The 27517-nt window shown below is 36.9% G+C and overlaps 1 protein-coding gene across 1 annotated transcript in view; it reads right to left on the reverse strand.

The window, feature by feature from the left end:
* CYLC1 (cylicin 1) overlaps positions 1–13266 on the reverse strand; it is a 177965-nt gene extending 164699 nt beyond the window's left edge. Inside the window, exons 1-2 of the mRNA XM_032387858.1 lie at positions 13207–13266; positions 10670–10752 (exon numbers count right to left, since the gene is read on the reverse strand). Of these exons, the coding sequence (XP_032243749.1) occupies positions 10670–10752; positions 13207–13266 (143 nt within the window). The remainder of the gene's footprint in view (positions 1–10669; positions 10753–13206) is intronic.
* Between the last annotated feature and the right edge of the window lie 14251 nt (positions 13267–27517).

Genomic DNA, 27517 nt, shown 5'->3' on the forward strand with positions numbered 1-27517 from the left:
GGCCTTATGAAGAAGTCATGTACTGTCCAAGACCTGGTGCATCAGAGAGTGTCTCTGGTGTGTGCTGTGTGCACTCTGCTATTGTGTTTTGTCTGCTTTATCCTTCAGGAGAGTTTTCTGCAGAGGCTCTCCTTGGCTGCTGTGGGCAGAGGTTGGTCCATGGCCTGAATGTGGCAAGTTTTAATTAGGTGTGCTCTGGTCTGCTTTTGAAATGAGACATGATACCATTTCCACTAGAACTGAAGCCCTGCAAAACTCTCTGATTGGAAGACCTGGTGTATGTGGTGACTTGTTCTGGTCTTCTGGTTGATTGTCCTTCTGTGCTGGGACTAACGCAAACTTAACTGAGAAGGGTAGTCCTACCAGAGTACAGGGGTGTGGGGCTTGGTATAAGAAAGTTAAGCAGCCTGTGTCCAAGCTGTGCTGCTTTCCACAGGTGGCTCTGTGTTTATGCTGAGAGACAGTGGAGGGAAATGGCACTAGCCAGATCCTTTGTTTCTGGAGATGCATCTCTGTGAATGCTGCCTTCATGGAAGGGCTCTGAAAAGTGAATAATCTGCTTCTCGTGTGCCCCAGGCACTTTACAAATTGGTTTCCAAGCTGTATGCTCCTTTTTTTGTTTTGTTTTGTTTTGTTCTTTTCCAACTTTATCTCCAGGAGGAGCACAGTGCCCTCTGGGCTCTATCCCAGCCAAACCCACTGACCTTTAAAACTCAAGGCTTTAAACCCCACTGGTTGCAAGAACTCACAAAATTCAGCCCTTCTCATTTTCCAGCCAATGGCTTTGAAGATATGTTCTCCTTATGCATTCCCCTGTGTTTTCTACTCTCTCTCACCCTTCTCTGTGACCACAGCTCCTTCCCCTCTGTAGCACTTGTGACCCATTTCTTTCCTAAAACATATCTCCATGATTGCTAAATTCTTCAGTGTGGCTTCTTCTATCCCTTTAGTTGTGGACTTGGTTCTGTCAGTCTTTAGGTTGATTTCTGGGATACTTCTAGGATGATTCAATATTTATCTAGTTGTGTTCATTGCATGAGATGAGCCAAGTGTCTCCTACCCCCCCATCTTCCCTCTCCTCAGACTTAATTTTCTTATATCATATTTCATTTGGATATCACCAAGTAGACTTACCATAGGAAAAGCATATACTAAAATTATTAGTGACTTAGTGTTTGATGAAAATTTCTGTGCTTATAGAAATGTGTCTCACCTACAAAGTACATGCTAAAATTATATTTTAAAATATGAAAACTGCTTTCACAAGAGAAATTAATTACCAAGGTATTGATTTTGTGAAGTTGCCATTTATAGGTGAAAAAGAATGTCTAAATATTTATAAATTGTAATGGAAATCTTAAGGCTATAGTATTGTTAGCTTTTATAGACAATTGTGGCTGTTGTTAGAGAAACCCACAGTAAACATCATATTCAGTTTTAAAATCTGAATTTGTTTCCTTTAAGATGAAGAACAAGACAAGGGTGCTCACTCTTGTCACTTCTATTCAGCATAGTACAGGACGTTCTAGCCAGAGCAATTAGGCAGAAAAAAATAAATTAAAAACGTTAAATCAGAAAGGAAGAAGTTAAATTGTCTCTGCAGATGACATGAAATTTTATTAAAAAAAAACCCTAAAGACTCTACCAAAAAGTGTTAGAGATAATAAAAAGATTAAGTAAAGTTGTAGGATACAAAATCAACATGTAAAAATTAGTGATGCTTTTATACACTAACAACAAAGTATCTGAAAGATAAATTAAGAAAGCAAGACTATGTAGAGGGAAGATGGCAGAGTTAGGAGGACCCTAAGCTCACCTTATTTCATGTTTACAATTGGATATCATCCACATCCAAGTCAATAAACCAGAGAGAAACACAAAGATTGTCAGGACTAACACCACAACTAAATATAGAGAAGAAGCTGCATCAGAAAGTTTAGGAAGGTCATAAAGGTAGAGGGTGGCTGCCAACAGGAGGGATGGAGCTGCACAGGTAGAAAGACAGAGAAATGGGCCCTTGCACCAGGACACTCACAGGGGAAGACTAATCCCTACAACACTTGGCTTTTAAAAAAAAAGAGGGCCTGAATTTCATGAGTTTGTAAAACCAAGTGAGACATGGAGACTAGAGCTTTAAAATTCAGCTCACTCAGCACTGGATGAACTGGGAGGACAAATGACACCTGGACCACTGCCCTTAAAGAGGCAGCAGCCTGTGAGGAGAAGCAACATAAAAAATAGCAGTTTACACAATGCCAGGGGTAAACAGGAGACTGATCTGTTCATACGGCTTTCAGAGCATGTTAAGGGAGTTCTTTGAAAATGAGGGGGCTGGCATGCACCATTTCCCTCTCCCACCCCCAGCATAAACACAGGTGGAGACACCTGCAGGAGGCAGAGCTGCACAAATACTTGTAGTCTACACCAAGTGCTCATGGCAAATCTTGTCAAAGCTGTCTATGTGCCCAGCCCAGCCTCCAGATGCACAACTGTGATTGCATGCACCACCCAGTTGCAGCACAGTAGTTAGCCACACTTACTCCCACACACTATCTCACACCAGGTCCAAATGCTGGGTACCTAGCTGCCACCATTCACCCATGCCCCAGGCTGCCCTGGCACACATCCCCCAGATGCTACAGAGTTTCAGAGGATCAGGCATAAGACTAGTGGCACAGTGCAAATTTTACTTTCACACTACCACCCTGCTCCTATGTTCTAGGGTGGGCATGCCCCCTCAGAGCTGGCCTGGGTGGGTCCCACTAACACCACAGAGAGCAACCATGGCCCATAACAGGTCGGCACTCAGTGCAGATGACTGTACTGAAAGGACAAGTGGCTCAGGCACAAAAGCAGAGTATAAGCAACTCACATAGGATACTCTTCTGAAGTGCCATGTTCTGGTAAACAGAGTATACCACACTGCAGGGTATTCCATGACCTCCTCTTCATAAAATCACTACTTTCAAGAGTATAAGACATGACTTACTTTCTAATACACAGAAAGAGACACAAAGAGGCAGACATAAGGAGGAGACAAGAGAAATTTATACCAAATGAAAGATAAGGCAAACCTATGGCCAGAGATCAAAGTGAAACAGATATAAGTAACAAGCTTCATCGAGAATTTAAAGCAATAATCACGAGGACACTCACTGGATTTGATGAAAGAGTGGAAGACATGAGTGAGGCTCTTAATATAGATATAAAGAATAACATAGCAGAGAGAAAAATCTCAAAATACAAAATGAGATACTTGCTAGGTGGCATCAATAGCAGGATGGAAGAAGCAGAGGAATAAATTAGTGACCTAGAAGACAAAGTAATGGACAATAACCAACGAAAGATAGAAAAATGAATTATGCAAAGCAAGAATAGACTAAGAGACATCAGTGACCTTATCAAATATAATAACTTCCATAGTATAGAAGTCCAAAAAGAAAAGAGAGAGAAGGGAGTAGGGAATTTGTTTGAAGAAATAATTGTCGAAGACCTCCCTAATCTGGGGAAAGAAACAGATATCCAGATCCAGGATGCAGAGAAAAAGCCCATCAAAATCAACCAAAGTAGACCCATGCCAGGATATATTATAATTTAATTTGCAAAATATAGTGATAAAGAAAAAAATCTTAAAAGCAACAAGACAAAAGAAGTCAGTAACTTACAAGGAAAATACATAAGATTGGCAGGAGATTTTTCAACAGAAACTTTGCAAGCCAGAAAAGAGTGGCATGATATATTCAAGGTGCAGAACGGGAAATATCTGCAGCCAAGAATAGTCTCTCCAGCAAGGCTATTATTCAGAATAGAAGTAGAGATAAAGAGATTCCTAGACAAACAAAAATTAAAGGAGTTCATGAACACTAAACCAGCCCTGGAAGAAATATTAAAGGGGACACTGTGAATGGAAAGGAGAGACTAAAAGAGACAGTATAAAGGTAGTAAACACAAAAGCAGTGAAAATGAATATTTATGTAAAAAATCAGTCAAGGAACTCACAAAAAATGATATAAAATATAATAATAACATATACCTAAAATATGGGGAGGAGAGGAGAAAAGAATGGATTCAAACTTAAATGACAATCAACTTAATATAGACAGAAGAGTTTATATACACACCTAATGGTAACTGTATATCAAAAATCATTAATAAACATGCAAAGAATAAAAAGAAATCCAAATACATCACTAAAGAAAATCAGCAAAACTTGAAAGAGAAATATAAGAAATGATCAGACAAAATCTTCAGAAAGAAAACACAAAACAAGTAATAAAGTAGGAATAAATACATATCTATCAGTAATTACTTTGAAAGTAAATGGACTTAACTCCTCAATCAAAGACATAGGGTGACCGAATGTTTATGAAAACAAGACCTATCTGTATGCTGCCTAAAAGAACTCATTTTTGACCTAAAGACACCTGCAGAATGAAAGAGAGGGGATGGAGAAATATCTCTCACAGAAATGTATGTCAAATGGAAACTGAAGTAACAATACTTACATCAGAGAACCTAGACTTACCAAAGACTGTAACAAGAGACAAAGAGGGATACTATATAATAATAAAGGGGACAATACAACAAGAAAATTTAACAATTGTAAATATCTATGCACCTATCATGGGAGCACCTAAATATATAAAACAAATAATTACTAACATAAGAAAGTGATTGCTAGTAATATAAGAGTAGTTGGGGACTATAACAAACCACTTACATCAACAGACCAATCGTCTAAGCACAAAATCAACAAGGAAACAATGGCTTTAATGACACAATGGACCAGATGCATTTAACAGATATATTCAGAACATTCCATCCTAAAAGAGCAGAATACACATTCTTTTCAAGTGTACATGGAACATTCTCCAGAATAGATCACATATTAGGTTACAAATCAGGTCTCAACAAGTACAAAAAGATAGAGAGCATGCCATGCATCTTTTCTGACTATAATCCTATGAAACTTGAAGTCAACTGCAAGAAAAAAAAAATTGGAACAACCAAAAGACATGGAGTTTAAACAATGTGCTACTAAACAATGATTGGGTCAACCATGAAATCAAAGAAGAAATTTAAAAAAAAAATACATGGCAACAAATAAAAATGAAAACAATGGCCCCAAACCTGTGGGATGTAGCAAAAGCAATTCTCAGAGGGAAATTTATGGCAATACAGGCATACCACAAGAAGCAAGAAAAATCTCAAATAAACAATGTAACCTTACACCTAAGAGTTAAAAAAGAACAACAAACCAAACCTAAAGGCATAAGTAAGAAGGAAATAAAGATAAGAGCAGAAATAAATGATATAGAAACTAAGAAGACATTAGATCAATGAATCAAGGAACTTGATTGATCTTTGAAAAAAATCAATGAAATTGATAAACATCTAGACAGACTTATCAAGAAAAAAAGAGAAATGATCCAAATAAATAAAATCACAAATGAGAGATGAGAAATAACTACCAACTCCACAGAAATACAAAGAATCATAAGAGAATATTATGAAAAACTATATGCCAACAAATTGGACATCCAAGAGTGAGATATATTCCTAGAAACATAGAAACTACCAAAACTGAAATAGAAAGAAATAGAAAATTTTAACATACTGGTAACAAGCAAAGAAATTGTCAGTAATCCAAAACTTCCCAAAAAGTGAAAGTTCAGGACCAGATCACTCCACAGTTGAATTCTACCAAACATTTAAAGAAGAATTATATCTATTCTTTTCAAACTATTCCAAAAGTAAAAAAAAAAAAAAAAAAAAAAAAGGAAGGAAATGTTTCACATTCATTGGATGTGGCCAGCATTATACTGATACCAAAAGCAGATAAAGGCACCACTGAAATAGAGAATTACAGTCCAAATTCCCTTATAAGCATGGATATAAAAATAATAAAATACTAGCAAATCATATTAAACAATATATTTTAAGAATTATTCACCACAATCACATGGGATTTATTCCTGGGTTGCAAGTGTGGTTCAATATTTCCAAATCAATCATCAATGTGATATATTACATCATTAAGAGAATGGATAAGACCCATATGATCATTTCAGTAGACACAGAAAACCATTTGACAAAGTACAATGTCCATTCATGATAAAAAACCCTCAATAAAGTAGGATTGGAGGAACATACCTCCACATAATAAAAGCCATATATGAGAAATGCACAGCTAATAACTAATGGGAAAATCTGAGTTTTCCCACTAAAGTAAGGACTAAGACAAAGATGTCCACTCTCACCACTGTTATTCAACATAGTACTGGAAATACTAGCCAAAGCAATCAGACAACAAAAACAAATAAAAAGCACACAAATCAGTAAGGAAGAAGTAAAATTTCACCATTTGCTGATGACATGCTATATATAGAAAATCCTAATGACTCCACCAACAACAAGCTGCTAGAAGTGATAAACAAATTCAGTAAAGTCACAGGAAACAAAATCAATGTACATAAATGTGCAGCATTGCTATACACCACTAGTGAAGCAGGACAAAGAGAAATTAAGAAAAGAATCCCATTTACAATTGCACCCAAAATAATAAGATACATTGGAATAAAACTAACCAAAGGATTGAAAGACCTGTACTCTGAAAACTGCAAAACACTGATGAATGAAATTGAACAGTACACCAAGAAATGGAAAGACATTCCATGTTGATCGATTGGAAGAACAAATATTCTTAAAATGTCTATACTGCCAAAGCAATCTACAGACTGAATGCAATCCTTATCAAAATGTTATCAGCATTTTAAAATATGTATTTATTTATTTGAGAGAGAGAAAGAAAGAGCATGAGCCTAAGGAGAGACAGAGGGAGAAGGAGAGAGAGAATGCTCAAGCAGACTTCCTACTAAGTATGGAGCCCAACATGGGGCTCGATCCCAGGACCCTGAGATCATGCCCTGAGTCAAAGTCAAGAGTCAGCTGCTTAACCATCTGAGCCACCCAGACACCTCAATACCATCAGTATTTTTCACAGAACTAAAACAAATAATTCCAAAATTTGTATGTAACCACAAAATACCTGAATAACCAAAAACCTTGAAAAATAAGAGCAGATGGCATCACAATTCTGGACATCAAGTTATATTACAAAGGTGTAGTGATCAAAACAATATGATACTTTCACAAAAATACACACATAGATTAATGAAACAGAATAGAAAACTTCTAAATAAACCCACAATTATATGGTCAATTAATCTTCAATGAAGCAGGGAAAAAATATCCAGTGGGAAAAGGACTGTCTCTTCAGTAAATAGTGTTGGAAAAACTGGACAGCCACATTCAAAAGAATGAAACTGGACCACTTTTTACTCCATACACAAAAATAAATTCAAAATGGATCAAAGACCTAAACATGAATCCTAAAACCATAAAAATTTTAGAAGAGAACACACACAAGAGCCCCTTTGACATTGACCATAGAAACTTTTTTTTCTAGATATATCTCCTGAGGCAAGGGAAACAAAAGCAAAAATAAACTATTGAGATTACATCAAATAAAAAGCTCCTGCACAGTGAAGGAAACCATCCAGAAAACTAAAAGGCTATCTGTGGAATGGGAGAAAGTATGCAAATGATATGACAAATCAGAGGTTAATATCCAAAATATATAAAGAACTTACACAACTCACACACACACAGAAAATTTTCAATTAAAATACTACATTGTGATATCACCTCACACCTGTCAGAATGGCTAAAATCAACAACATAAGAAACCACATGTTTTGGCGAGGATGTGGAAAAAAGGGAACTCTTGCACTGTTGGTGGGAATGAAAACTGGTGCAGCTACTCTGGGAAACAGTACCAATGTTTCTCAAAAAGTTAAAATTGAACTACCTTACGACCCACCAATTGCACTCCTACGTATTTACCCAAAGAATACAAAAATACTAATTCTAAGGGATACATGCACCCCTATGTTTATTGCAGCACGATTTATAGTAGCCAAGATATGGAAGCAGCTCAATTGTCTATGGATTGATAATTGGATAAAGAAGTTGTGAATTTGTGATTATATATATACATATATATACACATACATATATATAATGTATATATTGTATATAAAATAAAATGTATATAATATAAAATATATAATATATATACCATAAATATATAAAAATATTATATATATATGCCATAAAAAAGAATGAAATCTTGCCATTTGCAATGAAGTGGTTGGAGCTAGGGAGTATTATGCTAAGTGAAATAAGCCAGTCAGAGAAAGAGAAATACTATATGATTTCACTTGTATGTGGAATTTAAGAAAGAAAACAAATGAGCAAAGTGAAAAAAGAGAAAGATATAGGGAGATGAATGAACCAAGAAACAAGCTCTTAACTATAGAGAAGAAACTGATGGTTACCAGAGGGGAGTGGTGTGGGTTTTGGGGTAAAAAGGTGATGAGGATTAAGGAGTGCACTTGTTATGATGAGCAGTAGCTGATGATATAACAACAGAATTGTTGAATCACTACGTTGTACACCTAAAACTAATATAACATGGTAGTTAGCTAACTGGATTAAAACAAAAATGTAAAAAATAGAAATTAAGAAAGCAATCTTATTGACATAGCACCAAAAAATAAAATACTTAGTAATACATTTAACCAACTAAGTGGAAGATTTGAACACTGAAGGCTATAAGATATTGATTAAAAATTGAAAAATACGAATAAATCAAAAGTCATCCCATGTTCATAAATTGGAAAACCTAATATTGTAAAATGCCCATAGTACCAAAGAAATATACAGATTTAATGAAATACCTTACAAAATTCCATTAACATTTATCACAGAAATAGAAAAAAATATATCCTACAATTTGTATGGGACCATAGAAAGGTTACAAATAACCAAATCAACTTGAGCAACTACTTTTGTACAAAAATACCTTCACAAGACAAAGATTCTGAGTAAAGGGTAATTGCACCTGGTGGAACACAGATTTAAAAAAAAGATACATTGAAGAGGGTAGGAAAGAAAGTTTCACTTTATACCCATCATCCTTCCTCCAAACCTGGGTAAACCAGCAAGGAGAGACACATCTTTTCCATGGAGGATAGAGAGTTAAGTAAGCACCTGATATTACCCTTCACCAATCCATCAACAGTGTCAAACCACCCCACATGGCCCCAGACTCTAGGTAGACTACAATGACCCCAGGTTCCTGGACCTTTAAGCTCCAGGCTAGGCTCTGCAGACCAACTTCCAAACCATCTCCTGAAAAACATTGCTCCTAGACCACCCCAGCACAAGTCTAGTCAGTATGTACCTAGTCACCAGACTTCTACCTGAATCCCCATGCTATAGGCTAACCCCAGCACCAACCTGGTCCCCACAAACCCAAGCTTCAAAGTGGCTCCATGGGCCTAGGTTCCCTGTGCACTCTAGTATCAGGCTGGGTCCAGCAACCCCAGTCTTCAGGGTCACCCCAGTCCCAGGATAACCCCCATGAACCTAGCCTATAGGCTATCTCCTGCAGGCTCAGTCTCAAGGCAAGCCCTAGTAATGGGCTGACCTCTAAGGATTCAGCCTCCAACTGCCACCCATGGATCCAGACACCAAGACTATTCCCATTAACTCATTTACCAGGCCCCCAGTGCCAGGTTGACTCCTATTTACCCAGGATCCAGGCCTTCCCATGTGGATTCAGATTCCAGGCCCACCACTGTGAACTCAAGCTACAAGTTCACCCTGTGAACTCAAGTTAGAGGTCCACCCTAGTAGACCCAGGATCCAGGTCCACCTGAATGGACCCAGGCAACAGGCAAAACCACCTTCTAATCCAGACACCATATCTGCTCACCAAAGGACTCTAGCAGCAGACTACCTGTGTATATCATCTGCTGACCCATCCAGAAACTCTGGATAGGCTGTTTGATAAAGGGCATTACTGCTGAAACCAGTCTGTAAAGATTGGAAGAGGTGCCTATTTCTTCAAGTGTGAAAGCACCAATGAAAGTCCACAAGGATCATCAATATGAAACATACAGCACCAAATGAAACTAATAAAGTTCCAATCAGTAAATCTACAGAAATTGAGATCTATAAACTGCTTGAGAAGTAATTCAGAATTATAATCTTAAACAAATTCAGTGAACTACAAGAAAACACAGATAGAAAACCGAACAAAATTAGGAAAATAATGCATAAACAAAATGAAAAGTTCAACAAAGAAATACAAACCATTAAAAAATGAAACAGAAATTAGAGTTGAAGAAATGACTAAACTGAAGAGTGCAATAGAGAGCGCCAAAAAGGAGACCCAACCAAAATAAAAGAATCAATGACTTGAACACAAGGCACTTGAAATAATCCAGTCAGAGAAGCAAAAAAAAAAAAAAAAAATCAAAGAGAGAGGAAGGCCAACATGAAATACGGAATGTCATTAACAATCTATGCATTATTGGAGAACCAGAGGAAGAAAAGAGGGAAAAAGGGGCAGAATGTTTATTTAAAGAAATAATTGTTGAGAACTTCACAAGTCTGGGGAAAGACTGAGACATCCAATTTCATGAAGCTCATAGACACCTCTCAATTTTGATCCCAGGAAAATCTTCTCCAAAACACACTATAATAAAACTGTATAAAATCAAAAACAAAGAGATAATTTTAAAAGTACAAAAACACATACAAGGAGATCCCCATAAGTCTATTATTGGACTTTACAACATAAACTTGAAGGCCAGGAGAGATGATATCAACAAATTCAAAGGGCTGAAAGAATGAAAAAAAGAAGAATACACAGTAAAGTTCTCCTTCAGTAATAAAAAATAAATAAATAAGAAGAATTTTCTAGTCAAACAAAAGCTGTTGGAGTTCATCACAACCAGACCAACTTTAAAGAAATGCTGCAGATAAGCCTTCAAGTTGAACTGAAAGGACACCAACAACATGAAACTATAAGAAAATATAAAAAGTACCAAAAGGTAAAAATATAGTGTAAATCAGAGTACCTTGAATACTCTATGGTGGTACATAAATCTATTTTAACTATGATATGCTACTTAAAAGAAAATAGTCATAAAATAACTGTAGCTAAAATACTGTGTTAGTGGATACACCATATATAAAATATGTAGTGTGAGGGAGGGGCACTTGAGTAGCTCAGTCAGTTGAGCATCTGCCTTCAGCTTAGGACATGGTCCCAGGGTCCTGGGATACAGCCCTGCATCAGGCTCCCTGGTCAGCAGGGAGCCTGCTTCTCCCTCTTCCTCTGCTGCTCACCCTGTTGTGCTCTCTCTCTCTCCTTCTCTCTTTCTCAAATAAAAATAATCTTTAAAAATAAAAATAAATAAATAAATAAATAATATGTGTGAGGGAAAAGTAGTTCAAGGGTAGAATTTTTGTGTGCAGCATAAATTAAATTGTTATCAATTTAAATGTTATGTTATGTTTATAGGATGTTTTATGTAAGTCTAATAGTAACCACAAAAAATATTTTTAAAAATGTAGTAGATATAGAAAAGATTTTTTAAGAAAGGAATCAAAGCATACCGATATCGAAAAGTATCAAATCATGCAAAAGAAGACAACAAAAGAGGAAGAAAGTAACAAAAGAACTACAAAATAGTCAGAAAACAATGAAAAAATAACAATAGTAAACCTTTACCTATCAATAATTACCTTGAATGTAATTGGATTAAAATCTCCAATCAAAAAACATAGACTGTCTGAATGGGTAAATCAAAAAGATACAAAAATATGCTGCCTATAAGAGATTCACTTTAGCCTTTGAGGACACACATAAAATAAAAGTAAAAGCATGGACAAGAATATTACATTCAAATAATAAGTGAATGATAGCAGAAGTGTCAAAAATTATATTGAACAAAAATAGACTTCGAGTCAAAATCAGTAACAAGAAACAAAGATGGTCATTATAAAATGATAAAAGGTGTCAAATATCAAGAGCACATATGCACACTGTATCAGGGCACCTAAATATGTAAATTATATAATAACAGAATTGAAGGGAGAAATAGCAATACAATAATAATAGGGGACGTTAATAGCCCATTTATAAAAATGTGTAGATCATCCAGACTGAAAATCAATAAAGAAAAAATGGACTTTGAATATTATAGACAAAACGTACCAAAAAGCATATACAGAACAATCCATTCAATGGCAGCAGAAAACACATTCTTCAGAAGTATGTACAGAACTTTCTCCAAGATAGATAGCATGTAAACTCACAAAGCAAATTTAACAAATCTAAGAAGATTGAATTCATATTATATATCTTTTCAGATGATAGTGGTATGAAATTAGAAATCAATAATAGTGAATAAATTGGAAAACCCATAAATATGTGGAAATAAAACAACACACTTCTGAACATTCAGTGGGTCAAATAAGACTTAATGGGTTGCAGAAGATGTAGTTTTAAGACGGAAGTTTATAGCATAAATGCCTACATCAAGAAAAAAGAATGACCTCAAATAAGTAACCTAGCTTCACACCACAAGGAACTGGAGAAAGAATAAATGATACCTAAAGGTTGTAGAAAGAAGGAAATAATAACAGTGAAAATAAGTGAAGTAGAAACCATAAAAAAGTAGAAAACATCAATAAAACTAAAATCATTTTAAAAGTTTTAAAGAGTAGTTGACAATGTTGCATTAGTTTCAGGTGTACAACATGATTTGACAAGTATATACTCTATGCTATGCTCATCACAAGTGTAGCTACCATCTGTCACCATACAATGCTATTACAATACTATTGCAAATTGATTTTTTAATTTAAATTCAATTAGCCACCACATAGTACCTCATTAGTTTCAGATGTAGTGTTCAACAATTCATCAGTTGCATATAACACCCAGTGCACATCACACAATGTGCCCTCCTTAATGCCCATCACTCAGTTCCCATCCCCCCACCCACCTCCCCTTCAGCAACCCTCAGTTTGTTTCCCATAGTTAAGGGTCTCTCATGGTTTGTCTCCCTTTCTGATTTCTGCCCATTCACTTTTCCCTTCCTTCCCTTACAGTCCTCAGTACTTTTTCCTTATATTTCACATATGAGTGAAACAATATGATAATTTTCTTTCTCTGATTGATTTATTTCACTTAGCATAAAACCCTCCAGTTCCATCCATGTCGATGTAAACAATAAGTGTTCATCACTTCTGATGGCTGAGTAATATTCCATGGTGTATATATACCACATCTTCTTTATCCATTCCACATCTTGACTCCTTCAACAGTTTGGCTACTGTGGACATTGCCGCTATCAACACTGCGGTGCAGGTGCCCCTTCATTTCACTACATCTGTATCTTTGGGGTACATACCTCATAGTGCAATTGCTAGGTCTAAGGTAGCTCTATTTTTAATTTCTTCAGGAACCTCCATACTCTTTTCCAGACTGGCTACACCAGTTTGTATTCCCACCAACAGTGTAAGAGGTTCCCGTTTCTCCACATTCTCGCCAACATTTGTTTCCCCTCTTGTTAATTTTAGCCATTCTGATTGCTGTAAGCTGGTATCTCATTGTGGTTTTGATTTGTATTTCCTGGGTGACAAGTGATGTTGAGCATTTTTTCATGGGTCTGTTGGCCATTTATATGTCTTCTACAGAGAAATATCTGTTCATGTCTTCTGCCCATTTCTTGATTGGATTATTTGTGTTTTTTGTGTTTTTTTTCTTGTTTTGTTTTTTTTTTTGGTTTTTTTGGGGGGTGAGTTTGAGAAGTTCTTTATAGATCTTGGATACCAGCCCTTTATCTGATATGTCATTTCTAAATATCTTCTCCCATTCTGTAGGTTGTCTTTTAGCTCTGTAGACTGCTTTCTTTGCTGTGCAGAAGCTTTCTATCTTGATCAAGTCCCAATGGTTCATTTTTCCTTTTGTTTCCTTTGCCTTTGGAGACATGTTTAGCAAGCAGTTGCTGCGGCTAAGTCAAAGAGGTTACTACCTATGTTCTTCTCTAAGATTTTGATGGATTCCTGTCTCACATTGAGGTCTTTCATCCATTTTGAGTTTATCTTTGTGTATGGTGTAAGAGAATGGCTCAATTTCATTCTTCTGCATGTGGCTGTCCAATTCTCCCAGCACCATTTATTGAAGAGACTTTTTCCATTGGATATTCTTTCCTGCTTTGTTGAAGATTAGTTGACCATAGAGTTGAGGGTCCATATCTGGGTTCACTATTCTGTTCCAATGGTCTATATGTCTGTTTTTGTGACAGTATCATGCTGTCTTAATGATCATAGCTTTGTAATATAGCTTGAAGTCAGTCATTGTGATCTCCCCCAGCATTGGTTTTCTTTTTCAACATTCTTCTGGCTATTTAGGGTCATTTCTGGTTCCATACAAATTTTAGGATTAATTTTTCCAGCTCCATGAAATATTTCTATGGTATTTTGATAGGGATTGCTTTGAATATGTAGATTGCTCTGGATAGCAAAGACAATTTAACAATATTTATTCTTCTAATCCATGAGCATGGAATGTTTTTGCATCTCTGTGTCTTCCTCAATTTCTTTCATAAGTGTTATGTAGTTTTTAGAGTACATATCCTTTCTTTGGTTGGGTTTGTTCCTAGGTATCTTATGGTTTTTGGTGCAATTGTAAATGGGATCAATTCCTTAATTTCTATTTCTTCAGTCTCATTGTTAGTGTATAGAAATGGAACTGATTTCTGTGCATTGATTTTTATCCTGCCACATTGCTGAATTCCTTTATGAGTTCTAGCAATTGTGGGGTGGAGTCTTTTGGGTTTTCCACATAAAGTATCATGCCATCTGTGAAGAGTGAGAGTTTGAATTCTTCCTTGCCAATTTCAATGCATTTTATTTCTATTTGTTTTCTGATTATTGAGGCTAGGACTCCTAGTACTACGTTGAATAACAGTGGTGGGAGTGGGCATCCCTGTCATGTTCCCGACCTTAGGGGAAAAGCCCTCAGTTTTCTCCAATTGAGAATGATATTCGCTGTGGGCTTTTGGTATATGCCTTTTATGATATTGAGGTATGTTTCCTCTATCCCTACACTGTGTAGAGTTTTAATCAAGAAAGGATGCTGTATTTTGTCAGATGGTTTTTCTGCATCAGTTGAAAGGATCATATGATTCTTCTCCTTTATTTTTATTAATGTGATTTATCACACTGATTTGTGAATGTTGAACCAACCTTGCAGATCAGGAATGAATTCCACTTGGTAATGGTGAATAATCCTTTTAATGTATTGTTGGATCCTATTGGCTAGGATCTTGGCGAGTTTGTTGACATCCATGTTCATCAGGGATATTGGTCTGTCATTTTCCTTTTTGAGGAGATCTTTGTCTGGTTTGGGGATCAAGGTAATGTTGGCTTCATAGAATGAGTTTGGAAGTTTTCCTTCCATTTCTATTTTTTGAAACAGCTTCAGTAGAATAGGTATTATTTCTTCTTTGAATGTTTGGCAGAACTCCCCGAAGCCATCTGGCCCTGGAATCTTGTTTTATGGAGGTTTTTGATTACTACTTCAATTTCCTTGCTAGTTATGGGTCTGTTCAGATCTTCTATTTCTTCCTATTTCAGTTTTGGTAGTTTATAAGTTTCCAGGAAGGCATCCATTTCTTCCAAATTCTGTAATTTGGCATATTGTTGCCCATAATATGTTCTTAAAATTGTTTGTATTTCCTTCGTGTTTGCTGTGATCTCTCCTTTTTCATTCATGATTGTATTAATTTGGGTCTTTTCTCTCTCTCTCTTTTTTTTTTTTTTTTTGATAAATCTGGCTAGGGGTTTATCAATCTTATTAATTCTTTCAAACAACCAGCTTCTAATTTCATTGATCTGTTTTACAGTTCTTCTAGATTATATTTCATTGATTTCTGCTCTAATCTATTATTTCTCTTCTCCTGCTGTGTTTGGCTCTATTTGCTGTTATTTCTCCAGCTCCTTTAGGTGTATAGTTAGCTCGTGTATTTGAGATTTTTCTAATTTTTTGAGAGAGGCTTGTATTGCTGTGTACTTCCCTCTTAAGTTCCCTTTTGCTGTATCCCAAAAATATTGAACAGTTGTTTTCATTTTCATTAGTTTCCATGATTTTTTTTTAATTCTTCTTTAATTTCCTGGTTAACCCATTCATTCTTTAGTAGAATGCTCTTTGACTTCCAAGTGTTTGAGTTCCTTCCAAATTTCCTCTTGTGATTGAGTTCAAGTTTCAAAACACTATGGTCTGAAAATATGGAGGGAATAACCCCAATCTTTTGGTACTGTTTGAGACCTGATTTGTGACCCAGTATGTGATCTATTCTGGAGAAAGTTCCATGTGCCCTCGAGAAGAATGTGTATTCTGTTGCTTTAGGATAGAAGGCTCTGTATATATCTGTGAAGTCCATCTGGTCCAATGTGTCTTTCAAAGCCCTTATTTCCTTGTTGATCTTCCTCTTAAATAATCTGTCCATTGCTGTGAGTGGGTGTTGATGTCCCCTACTATTATTGTATTATTATTTATGTATTTCTTTAGTTTGGTTATTAATTGGTTGATATAATTGGCTGCTCCCAAATTAGGGTCATAAGTAATTATAATTGTTAGATCTTCTTATGGGGTAGACCCTTTAAGTATGATATAGTGTCCCTCTTCACCTCTTACTACAGTCTTTGGTTTGAAATCTAGTTTGATATAAGGATTGTTATTCCAGATTTCTTTTGAGGTCCATTAGCATAATAAATATTTCTCCACACCCTCACTTTCAGTCTGGAGGTGTCTTTATGTCTCAAGTGAGTCTCCTGTATACAGCATATGGATGGGTCTTGCTTTTTTATCCATTCTTATACCCTGTGTCTTTTGATTGGAGCATTTATCCCATTTACATTCAGATTAATATTGAAAGATATGAATTTAGTGCCATTGTATTATCTGTAAAGTTCCTGTTTCTGTAGATTGTCTGTTTCTTTCTGGTTTATGTTACTCTTGGGCTCTTACTTCACTTATAGGATCCCCCTTAATATTTCTTGCAGGGCTGGCTTGGTGGTCACATATTCTTTCACTTTCTGTTTGTCCTGGAAACTCTATCTCTCCTTCCATTCTGAATGACAGCCTTGCTGGATAATGTATTCTTGGCTGCATATTCTTCTCATTTAGTACATGAGTATATCATGCCAGCCCTTTCTGGCCTGCCAGGTCTCTGTGGGTAGATCTGATACCAGTATAATATTCCTACCTCTGTACGTTAGGAACCTCTTGTCTGAAGCTGCTTTCAGTTTTTTTTCTCTTTATCTCTGAAATTTGCAAGCTTCACTATTATATATCAGGGTGTTGGTTATTTTTATTGCTCTTAAGAGGGGTCTTCTCTACCTATCAGACATGAATGCCTGTTTCCTTCCCCAGAATAGGGATGTTCTCAGCTATGATTTGCTCAAATACACCTTCTAACCACCCCCACCCCCGCTCTCTCTCTCTTCACCCTCAGGCACCCCGATAGTTCTGATGTTCATTCATTTTATAGCATCACTGAATTCTTGAAGCCTTCCTCATGGCCTATTATTTGTTTTTCTCTCTTTACCTCAGCTTCCTTCCTTTCCATCAACTTGTCTTCTATGTCACTTACTCTCCTTTCTGCCTCATTTCCCTAGCTATTAGAGCATCCAATTTAGACTGCATCTCAGTTAGAGCATTTTTAATTCCGGATTGACTAGATCTCATTTCTGCACTAAGAGATTCTCTAGTGTCTTTTATGCATTTTTCAAGTCCAACTAGTAACTGTATAATTGTTATCCTGAATTCCAGCTCTGACATTTTACTTATATCCATATCAATTAAATCTGTGGCAGAGAGTATTACATCTGGTTCTTTCTTTTTTTGTGAATTCCTCCTTCTATTCATTTTTCCCTGAGAAGAATGGACGAACGAGTGAACAGAATCAAAAATATCAGCCACAACCCAAGCAAAATATACACTAGACAAATCCGAAGAGGTCAGAAACCAAAAAATAAAAGAAAAAGAAGAAGAAAAAGAAAAAGAAAAAAAAGGGGGGAGGGATATAATTTCACAGGGTGGACAAAATAGGTTGATCTAGTTGGTCCTGAGTCTATTTTGGGCTGTGTGTTAGAGGGCACTAAATCCCAAAATTATAAAGAAAACAAAATCTATATACTATAATAAAATTGAATATAGTGAAAGGAAACCAAAAATAAAGAATATTTCTATAAAATGTAAATGTAAAAATGAAAGTTAAAAAAGGCTTAAAAACAAAGAGTTGATAAAATAAGAAACTATTTGAAAAGGGAAAAAAGAAAAAAATGGAAAATTTTAAACTGAAAGATAAATGAATCATGAGGAAAACCTCAAATTCTATACTCTTTTCCCCTAACACTGGAGTTTTACAGTCTTGTGTGGTCAGAAAATTGCTGTGCACCTGTTCCTCCAGTTGGTGTCCTGGGGGAGGGGCCTGCTGTGCTGCTTCTCTGGTGTCTTTGCTTTGGCAGTGTTGCACCGCCCCTTGCCAGAGGTGGGGCTCAGTGTAAGCTGGTCCTCTGTGTGGCTTTTGTTCCCTGAAGGCTTTCTACACCTCTTCAGAGGATCAAAATAAAAATGTCTGTGCCCTGATCTCCAGCCCCAGAACTGAGAGATCACAATCCCCTCTCTTCAGTAAACCCTCAGGGATAAACGACCTTCACTTTTGTGTGTGCCAGACTCTGGAGACTCCTGCAGTGAGCATCCACACTGATCCTCCTGGGGAAGGCAGAGGGTCACATATTACTGCACTTTGTACGGCCCTGGTGTGAGTGTGGTCACTGAATCATCTGTGTACCCACTCTGCCCTGCCATGAGGTGGATGGTTGCTTGATAATGTCCATCACAGGGCTCCCTCCCTGAGAGCTGTTGCCACGGTTGTGTGCATATCTCCTCTGCCCCTCCTGGGGGAAGGCAGAGGGGCCCCATGTTCCTGTCCTTTGCATGGTCTCCACACAGAGAGAGGTCAGCTGATGGAGCCGTGGCTCACAGTTTATGGCGAACTGAACTGAGAGCCCCTCCTAGACTCACTGACTGTAACCAGTTTCTCTGCTCCAATGCTTGGGAACTCTATCAGTTCAGGCACCCCCGTTATTTCTGTGACTCTGGGGGATCCTGAGATCACATTGTCCCACCTAGAATTTTGCCCCTTTTCATCACCTGAGCCCCTTTCAGGCTAGGATGTCTCTCACTGAAGCAGCTTTCTAAGGGTTCTGATTTTGCCCTCTGGGGCTATATCACTTTCCAGTAGCCAGCTTACTGAGGTTCCCTCCCCCCTCCCCCTGCCATCCATCTTCTGATATATCCCCTCAGATTCATTTCTCTGCACCTCTTACCTTGCAGAAAGTGGTCATTTTCCACTTGTAGAGTTCAAGATATTCTTTTCTTACATCTCAGGTTGAATTCATGGGTGTTCAGAATGATTTGATACTTATCTAGCTAAATTCAAGGGGCCAGATGAAACGAGGTCCCCTAGTCTTCCACCATCTTGCTTCTCTCTCTGCAAATTGATTTTTTTAAAAAGATTTTATCCATTCATTTGTCACAGAGAGAGAGACAGCTAGAGAGGGAATACAAGCAGGGGGAGCAGGAGAGGGTGAAGTAGGCTCCTGGTTGAGCAGAGAGTCCAATGCGGGGCTCGGTCCCAGGACCCTGGGATCATGACCTGAGCTGAAGGCAGACACTTAATGACTGAGCTACCCAGGTGCCCCCGCAAATTGATTTTTTAAATAAAAAATGAAATTGACACAGTTAGCTAGACTAAGAAAAAAAGAAGACACAAAATTATAAATGAAAGAGATACTGATACCACAGAAATTAAAGGATCATAAGAGACCCTTGTAATATTTATATGCCAACAAATTAGACAACAGAGAAGAAATAGATAAATTCCTAGAAAAATAAAACCTACCATGATTGAATTATCCAGAAATACAAAATCCAAACGACCAATAATGAGTAAGATTGAATCACTGATCAAAAACCTCCCTCCCAAAATAAAAGACCAGCAACAAATGGCTTCAATGGCAAATTCTATTAAACACTTAAGGAAGAATTAATACCAAACCTCCAAAAAAATTCAAATAAATTGAAGAGGAATGGTGTGCCTGGGTGGCTCAGTACATTAAGAGTCTGCCTTGGCTTAGGTCATGATCCCAAGTCCCACATTGGGCTCCCTGCCCAGCAGGGAGTCTGCTTCTCCCTCTCCTCCCTGCTTGTGCTCTCCCTCACAATCTCTGTCTGTCTCACTCTCTCTCAAATAAATAAAATCTTCAAAAAATAAAATAAATTGAAGAGGAAAGAACAGTTTTCATCTCTTTTTATGAGGTGAGCATCACCCTGATACCAAAGTCAGTCAGTCACACTACAAAAAAAGAAATTGAAGGCCAGTATCCCTGATGAGCCGAGATTAAAAAAAAATTCTCCACAAAATACTAACAAACAAAATTCAATAGGACATTAAAAGGATAATATAAAATGATCAAGTAGAATTTATCCATAGAATATAAGGATAATTCAACACACACAAATCAATCAATATGATACACTATATAACAGAATAAAAGACAAATTCATACTATAATATCAATAAAAACAAAAGCATTTGAAACAATTCAACTCCCTTTCATGATAAAAAAAACTTTCAACAAATATGTATAGATGAAATGTACATCAACATAATAAAACCATACATGGCAAACGTATGACTAACATTTAAGTCAATGGTGACAAGTTCAAGCTTTTTCTCTAGGATCAGAAACCAGATAGGCACTGTTTCCACTTTTATTCAACATAGTACTGGAAATCTTAGAAAAAAATCAGGTTAAAACATAAACAAAAGGCCCCCAAATCAGAATGGAAGAAGTAAAATTATCTCTGTTGTCAGATGACATGATTTTATATATATAAAACACTAAGGACTCCACCCAAAACCTGAGAACTAATAAAGAAATTGAGTTAAGTTGCAAGATTCAACATCAGTAACCATCTGAAAAGATTTTTTTTTAATTCCATTTACAATAGCAACAAAAAATAATTCAGGATAAATTGACAAAGAGGCTGAAAGATTTGTACATTGAAAACTATAAGACACTAATGAAAGAAGTTGAGGATAACATGAAAAAATAGATATCCCATGTTTACAGACTGAAAGAATTATTATTAGTAAAAGGACCATAGTACCCAAAACATATCTAAGGATCAAAGAAGAAACAGGATACACTTAGGGAAATTAAGATATTTGACATTTGCTGTAATGATGTCAGAATCATGCTGACAGAAGATGCTTCTAATTTTTTTATCCATAATTTTTAACAAAAAATTAGACATCTATCAATGAACAAAAGTACCTTGTGGGTATTGTTGTATGTAGCACCATATGCCAAGGGACCCAAAGGCAGCATCACCTCTCTGTGCATGTGTTAATAGGCAGATAGGCCTTGGTACAGTCTATGGAACCAGCAGAGACAGTGAACATGCATAGATTTATCTCACTCTGGAAAAAAACTGGAGAAAGCTGCCGGGGCAGATGCCCACACATAAAACACAATTCCCAGAAATCCTTTCTTCTTTAGTGAGATTCCAGCATGCCATTTTAGCCAGCCCCCCCGAAAAAATATATAAGCTTGTAGCAGTGGAGGTGGCAGTTAGAGAAACTTTCCCAGCATCTCCCCTCTTCCAAGGAAACACTGCACAGGACTGATCTATCCAGCTACAGTGACCTCTCTTATGGGGAAAAAGGAGATCAATGAGTGAGTGCCTAACTGTCTCAACTGTGCAGGATGTGGCTGGAAAAACCTGTCTCTCTCCTACAGCACCTAGATTACTGAAGTGGGACCTCCATGATTGGGTCAAAGGAGGGGATTGGGAAAGAATTTCAAAGGGAATTAGTGGATTGTGTTTAGCAGGAAGTCTACGCAAATGCCTTGGGAATTACTGTAAACAAGAATCTCCTTACCAGGTCTGCAGACAACCCTTAATGGTTCGAGTGTTAAACCCACACTTCCCTCCACTCTGTGGCTGCTTCCTTGCACATGCTTCCGTGTACAGTGTCGAGAGAAAGCTAGATGGGGAGTGTGTTTATAAAACAGGCTACAGTCTGTGGGCAAGGGAGAAAACAGAAACTTGAGGTATAATGCCACCTTCTAGAAAACAAGAAAGGAAATTCCAGCAGGCATCCTAGTGAGTTGTAAGGACCAGCGAAGACATGAAAGCTTAAAATTTCTGCCACAAAAGGAAGCAAGAGAAGTGGAATGTATGTACCCATAGGAAGACAGAAATTCCCACATAACAACACCACCATCAAACAAAATACCCTATCTGAGGGCAAATAACAAAGATTTAAGGAGATGTCTGCTACCTCAAATGTAAAAACAGTAATGCAAAACTACAAAGAACATGAGCAATCAAGGAAACATGCCATCACAAAAAGAAAACAATAATTCTCCTATAACTGAGCTCAAAGGCACAGAATTTTTTTGTCTTGCTAATAAGAAATTAAAAATGGCTGTTTTGAAAAAAACTCAATGATCTACAGGAAAACTCAGAAAGATAATTCAATGAAATCTTGAAACATATATATGATCAAAATGATATTTTTACCAATGAGATAGAAATAAAATAGAAAAAGATAAATTCTTAAAAACTCAAATAGAAACTCTGAAACTGAAGAACTCAGTGAATGAAAAAGAAAATGTAATAGAGCACTGGGTGTTATATGCAACTGATGAATCCCTGAACTCTACCTCTGAAACTAATAATACACTATATGTTAATTAATTGAATTTAAATAAAATAAAATATAAAAAATGCAATAGAGAGCATCTATAGTAGAGTAGAACAAAATGAAGGCAGAATAAGTGAGTCAGAGTATAAGAATTTTGAAATAATGCAGAAAAGAATAAAACAACAAAATGCATAAAAAAAGAAAAGAAAGCCTGTGCGATCTATGGTATTTCACCAAAAAAGCAAATATTAGAATAATCAGGGCATTAGAAGGAGAAAAGACTGAGAAGTGGACAGAAATTTTATTTAATGAAATAATATTAGAGAAATACCCAAAGTTGGGGAAAAATGGAATATTCAAGTTAACAAAACTAATAGATTACCCTATTATCTCAATGCAAAAATGTACCTTCTTCAAGAGACATTATGACACTCATACACACACACACACACACACACACACAGAGATCATTCTAAATGCAACCAGGCTAAAAAGATTGTAACCTACAAAAAAACTTCCATTAGGTTATCAGCAGATTTCTCAGCAGAAACCTTACAGACCAGGAGTGGAATGGCATATTTAAACTGTTGAAAAAAAAAATTGTCAGCCAAGAATATTCTATTCAAGTGTTATCTTTCAGGTATGAAAGTGAACTTAAGATATTCTTAGACAAATAAAAACTAAGTAAGTTCATTACCATTAGACCTGCCTTGCCAAAAATACCATAAGGAGTTCCTCAAGCTCTAATAAAAAAAAAATTAAATGGGACTACTAATGATACAGCAATTCCACTTCTGGAAATATATCCAAAGGAAATGTTGAAATTCTAACCTCCAATGTAATGATATTGGGGGTGTGGTATTTTGGAGGTGGTTAGGTAATGAGGGTGGCGTCCTCATGAATGGGGTTAGTACTTTTATAAAAGGGATCCCAGGGGATTCTCTTAGCCCCTTCTGCTAGTGAGGATACAGTAAGAAGTTGGTAGTCCTTAATCAAGAAGAAGGATCTCATTAGACACCAAATCTGCCAGCACCTTGATCTTAGACTTTCAGCCTTCACAATTATGAAAAACAAATTTCTCTTTTTTATAAGACATCCATACTGTGGCACTTTGCTATAGCAGCCCAAGCTGAATAAGACAGTATGTTTTCTGAACACAGTTGAATGGAACTAGAAATCAGTAGCAGACAGTAATCTGAAAATTCTGCATATGTGTGGAAATTAAATTACATGCTTTTTTTTTTTTTTTTTGCATCTGCACTTATTTTTTTTCTTTCCAAATTTTTATTTAAATTCCAGACACTTAACAGTCTAATTTCAGTTTCAGGTGTAGAAATTAGTGATTCAACACTTACAGTCAACACCCAGTGCTCATCACAACAAAAGTGCCCTCCTTAATACCCATCACACGTTTAAACCATTCCCCCACCCACCTCTACTCCAGAAACCACCAGTTTGTTCTCCATAGTTGAGAGTCTGTTTCTTGGTTTTCCTCTTTTTTCTGCCATATGTTTATTTGTTTTTTTCCCCCTAAATTCCACATATGAGTGAAATCATATGGTATTTGTCTTTCTCTGACTTACTTATTTTGCTTAGCAAAATATACTCTAGCTCCATCCACATCATTGCAAATGGCAAGATTTCATTCCTTTTGATGGCTGAGTAATATTCCATTTTACATATATATATCATTTCTTTTTTTAAGATTTTTATTTATTTACTTGAGAGAGAGAGAGAGCACAAGCAAGGGGGAGCCGGAGAGGGAGAAGAAAGCTCCCCACTGAGCAAGGAGCCCCATGTGGGGCTTGATCCCAGGACCCTGGGTTCATGACCTGAGCCAAAGGCAGATGCATAACCAACTGAGCCACCCAGGTACCCCTATAGATCACTTCTTTATCTACTCATCAGTTGATGGACATTTGGGCTCTTTCCATAATTTCGCTATTGTTGATAATGCTACTATATACATTTGGATACACGTTCTCCTTTGCATCAGTATTTTTTTATCCTTTGGGTAAATAACTAGTAATGCAATTTCTGGGTCATAGGGTAGTTCTATTTTTAACTTTTTGAGAAACCTCCATGAAAAGATTTCCGAGACTAGCTGCAACAGTTTGCATTCCCACCAAAAGTGTAAGAGGGTTCCCTTTTCTCCCCATCCTTGCCAACACCTCTTATTTCCTGTGTTGTTGATTTTAGCCATTCTGACGTGTGAAGTGGTATCTCATTGTAGATTTGATTTATAGTTCCCTGAAAGTGAGTGATGTTGAGCATCTTTTCATGTGTCTGTTAACCATCTATCTGTACCCTCTTCCTTGGGAAACTGTCTATTCAAGTTTTCTGCCAGTCTTAACTGGATTACTTGTTTTTTGGATGTTGAACTTGATAAGTTCTTTATAGATTTTGGATACTAACCCTTTTTCAAATATGCCATTTGCAAATATCATCTCCTATTCTGTAGGTTGCCTTTTAGTTTTGTTGATTATTTCTTTTGCTGTGCAGAGATGTTTCGCTTTGGGGCACCTGGGTGGTTCAGTTGGTTAAACAACTGCCTTGGGCTCAGGTCATGATCCCAGGGTCCTGGGATCAAGCCCCACATTGGGCTCCCTGCTCCCAGTCCCCCTGCTTGTGTTCCTGCTCTCACTATCTCTCTCTCTGTCAAATAAATAAATAAAATCTTTTAAAAAAGAGATATTTTGCTTTGAATAAGTCCCAATAATTCATTTTTGCTTTTGTTTTCCTTGCCTCCAGATTCATAACTAGTAAAGAGTTGATGTGGCTGATGTAAATGAGGCTGGGATTTTGATGGTTTCCTATCTCACATTTAGGTGTTTCATCCATTTTGAATTTATTTTTCTATATGGAGCAAGAAAATGGTCCAGTTTCATTCTTTTGCATGTAGCTGTCCAATTTTCCCAACACCATTACTTGAAGAGACTGTCTTTTTCCCATTGGATATACTATCCTGCTTTGTTGAAGATAGTTGACCATATAGTTGTGGGTCCATTTCTGGGTGTTCTACTCTGTTCTATTGGTCTATGTGTCTGTTTTTGTGCCAGTACCATAGTCTCTTGATCACTACAGCTTGATAATATCACTTGATGTCCAGAATTGTGATGCCTCCAGCTTTGCTTTTCTTTTTCAAGATTGCTTTGGCTATTTGGCATCTTTTGTGGTTCCATATAAACTTTAGGATTGTTTGCTCTAGATCTGTGAAAAATGCTGTTAGTATTTTGATAAGGATTGCACTCAATGTGTAGGTTGCTTTGGGTACTATAGACATTTTAACAATGTTTGTTTTTCCAATGCATGAGCATGGAATGATTTTCCATTTCTTTGTCCTCTACAATTTCTTTTTTTTTTAAAGATTTATTAATTTATTTTAGAATGGGGAGGGGTAGAGGGAGGGGGCGAGACAGAATCTCAAGCAGAAATTTTCAGTAAATTTCATCAGTGTTTTCTAGTTTTCACAGTACAGATATTTTTTAAATTTTATTATGTTATGTTAGTCATCATACAATACATCATTAGTTATTGATGTATTGATCCACGATCTATTGTTTTTGTATAACACCCAGTGCTCCATGCAGTATGTGCCCTACTTAATACCCATCACTGGGCTAACCACTCCCCCCTCCCTCCTCCCCTCTAAAACCCTGTTTGTTTCTCAGGTCCATAGTCTCTCATGGTTCCTCTCTCCCTCCAATTCCCCCCCCCCCCATTTTTCCCTTCCTTCTCCTAATGTCCTCCATGTTATTCCTTATGTCCCACAAATAAGTGAAACCATATGATAATTGACTTTCTCTGCTTGACTTATTTCACTTAGCATAATCTCCTCCAGTCCCATCCATGTTGATGTAAAAGTTGGGTATTCATCTTTTCTGATGGCTGAGTAATATTCCATTGTATATATGGACCACATCTTTATCCATTCATCTGTTGAAGGGCATCTCGGCTCTTTCCACAGTTTGGCTATTGCGGACATTGCTGCTATGAACATTGGGGTGCATATGGCCCTTCTTTTCACTACATCTGTGTCTTTGGGGTAAATACCCAGGAGTGCAATTGCTGGGTCATAGGGTAGCTCTATTTTTAAATTTTTGAGGCACCTACACACTGTTTTCCAAAGTGGCTGTACCACCTTGCATTCCCACCAACAGTGTAAGAGGGTTCCCCTTTCTCCACAACCTCTCCAACATTTGTTGTTTCTTTCCTTGTCCATTTTTGCCATTCTAACTGGTGAAAGGTGGTATCTCAGTGTGGTTTTGATTTGGAATTCCCTGTTGGCTAATGATGATGAACATTTTTTCATGTGTCTGTTAGCCATTTGTAGGTCTTCTTCAGAGAAGTGTCTGTTCATCTCTTCTGCCCACTTTTTGACTTGATTATTTGTTTTTTGGGTGTTGAGTTTGAGAAGTTCTTTATAGATCTTGGTTACCAGCCCTTTATCTGTAGTGTCATTTGCAAATATCTTCTCCCATTCTGTGGGTTGCCTCTTTGTTTGGTTGACTGTTTCCTTTGCTGTGCAGAAGCTTTGTATCTTGATGACATCCCAAAAGTTCATTTTTGCTTTTGTTTCACTAGCTTTTGGAGATGTATCTTGAAAGAATTTGCTGTGGCCAATGTCAAAGAGGGTACTGCCTATGTTCTCCTCTAGGATTTTGATGGATTCCTGTCTCACATTGAGGTCTTTCATCCACTTTGAGTTTACCTTTGTGAATGGTGTTAGAGAATGGTCGAGTTTCATTCTTCTGCATGTGGCTGTCCAATTTTCCCAGCACCATTTATTGAAGGGACTGTCTTTT

The sequence above is a fragment of the Phoca vitulina genome, unplaced genomic scaffold (assembly GCF_004348235.1).
Source record: "Phoca vitulina isolate PV1807 unplaced genomic scaffold, GSC_HSeal_1.0 scaffold51, whole genome shotgun sequence".
Taxonomy (NCBI): Eukaryota; Metazoa; Chordata; class Mammalia; order Carnivora; family Phocidae; genus Phoca; species Phoca vitulina.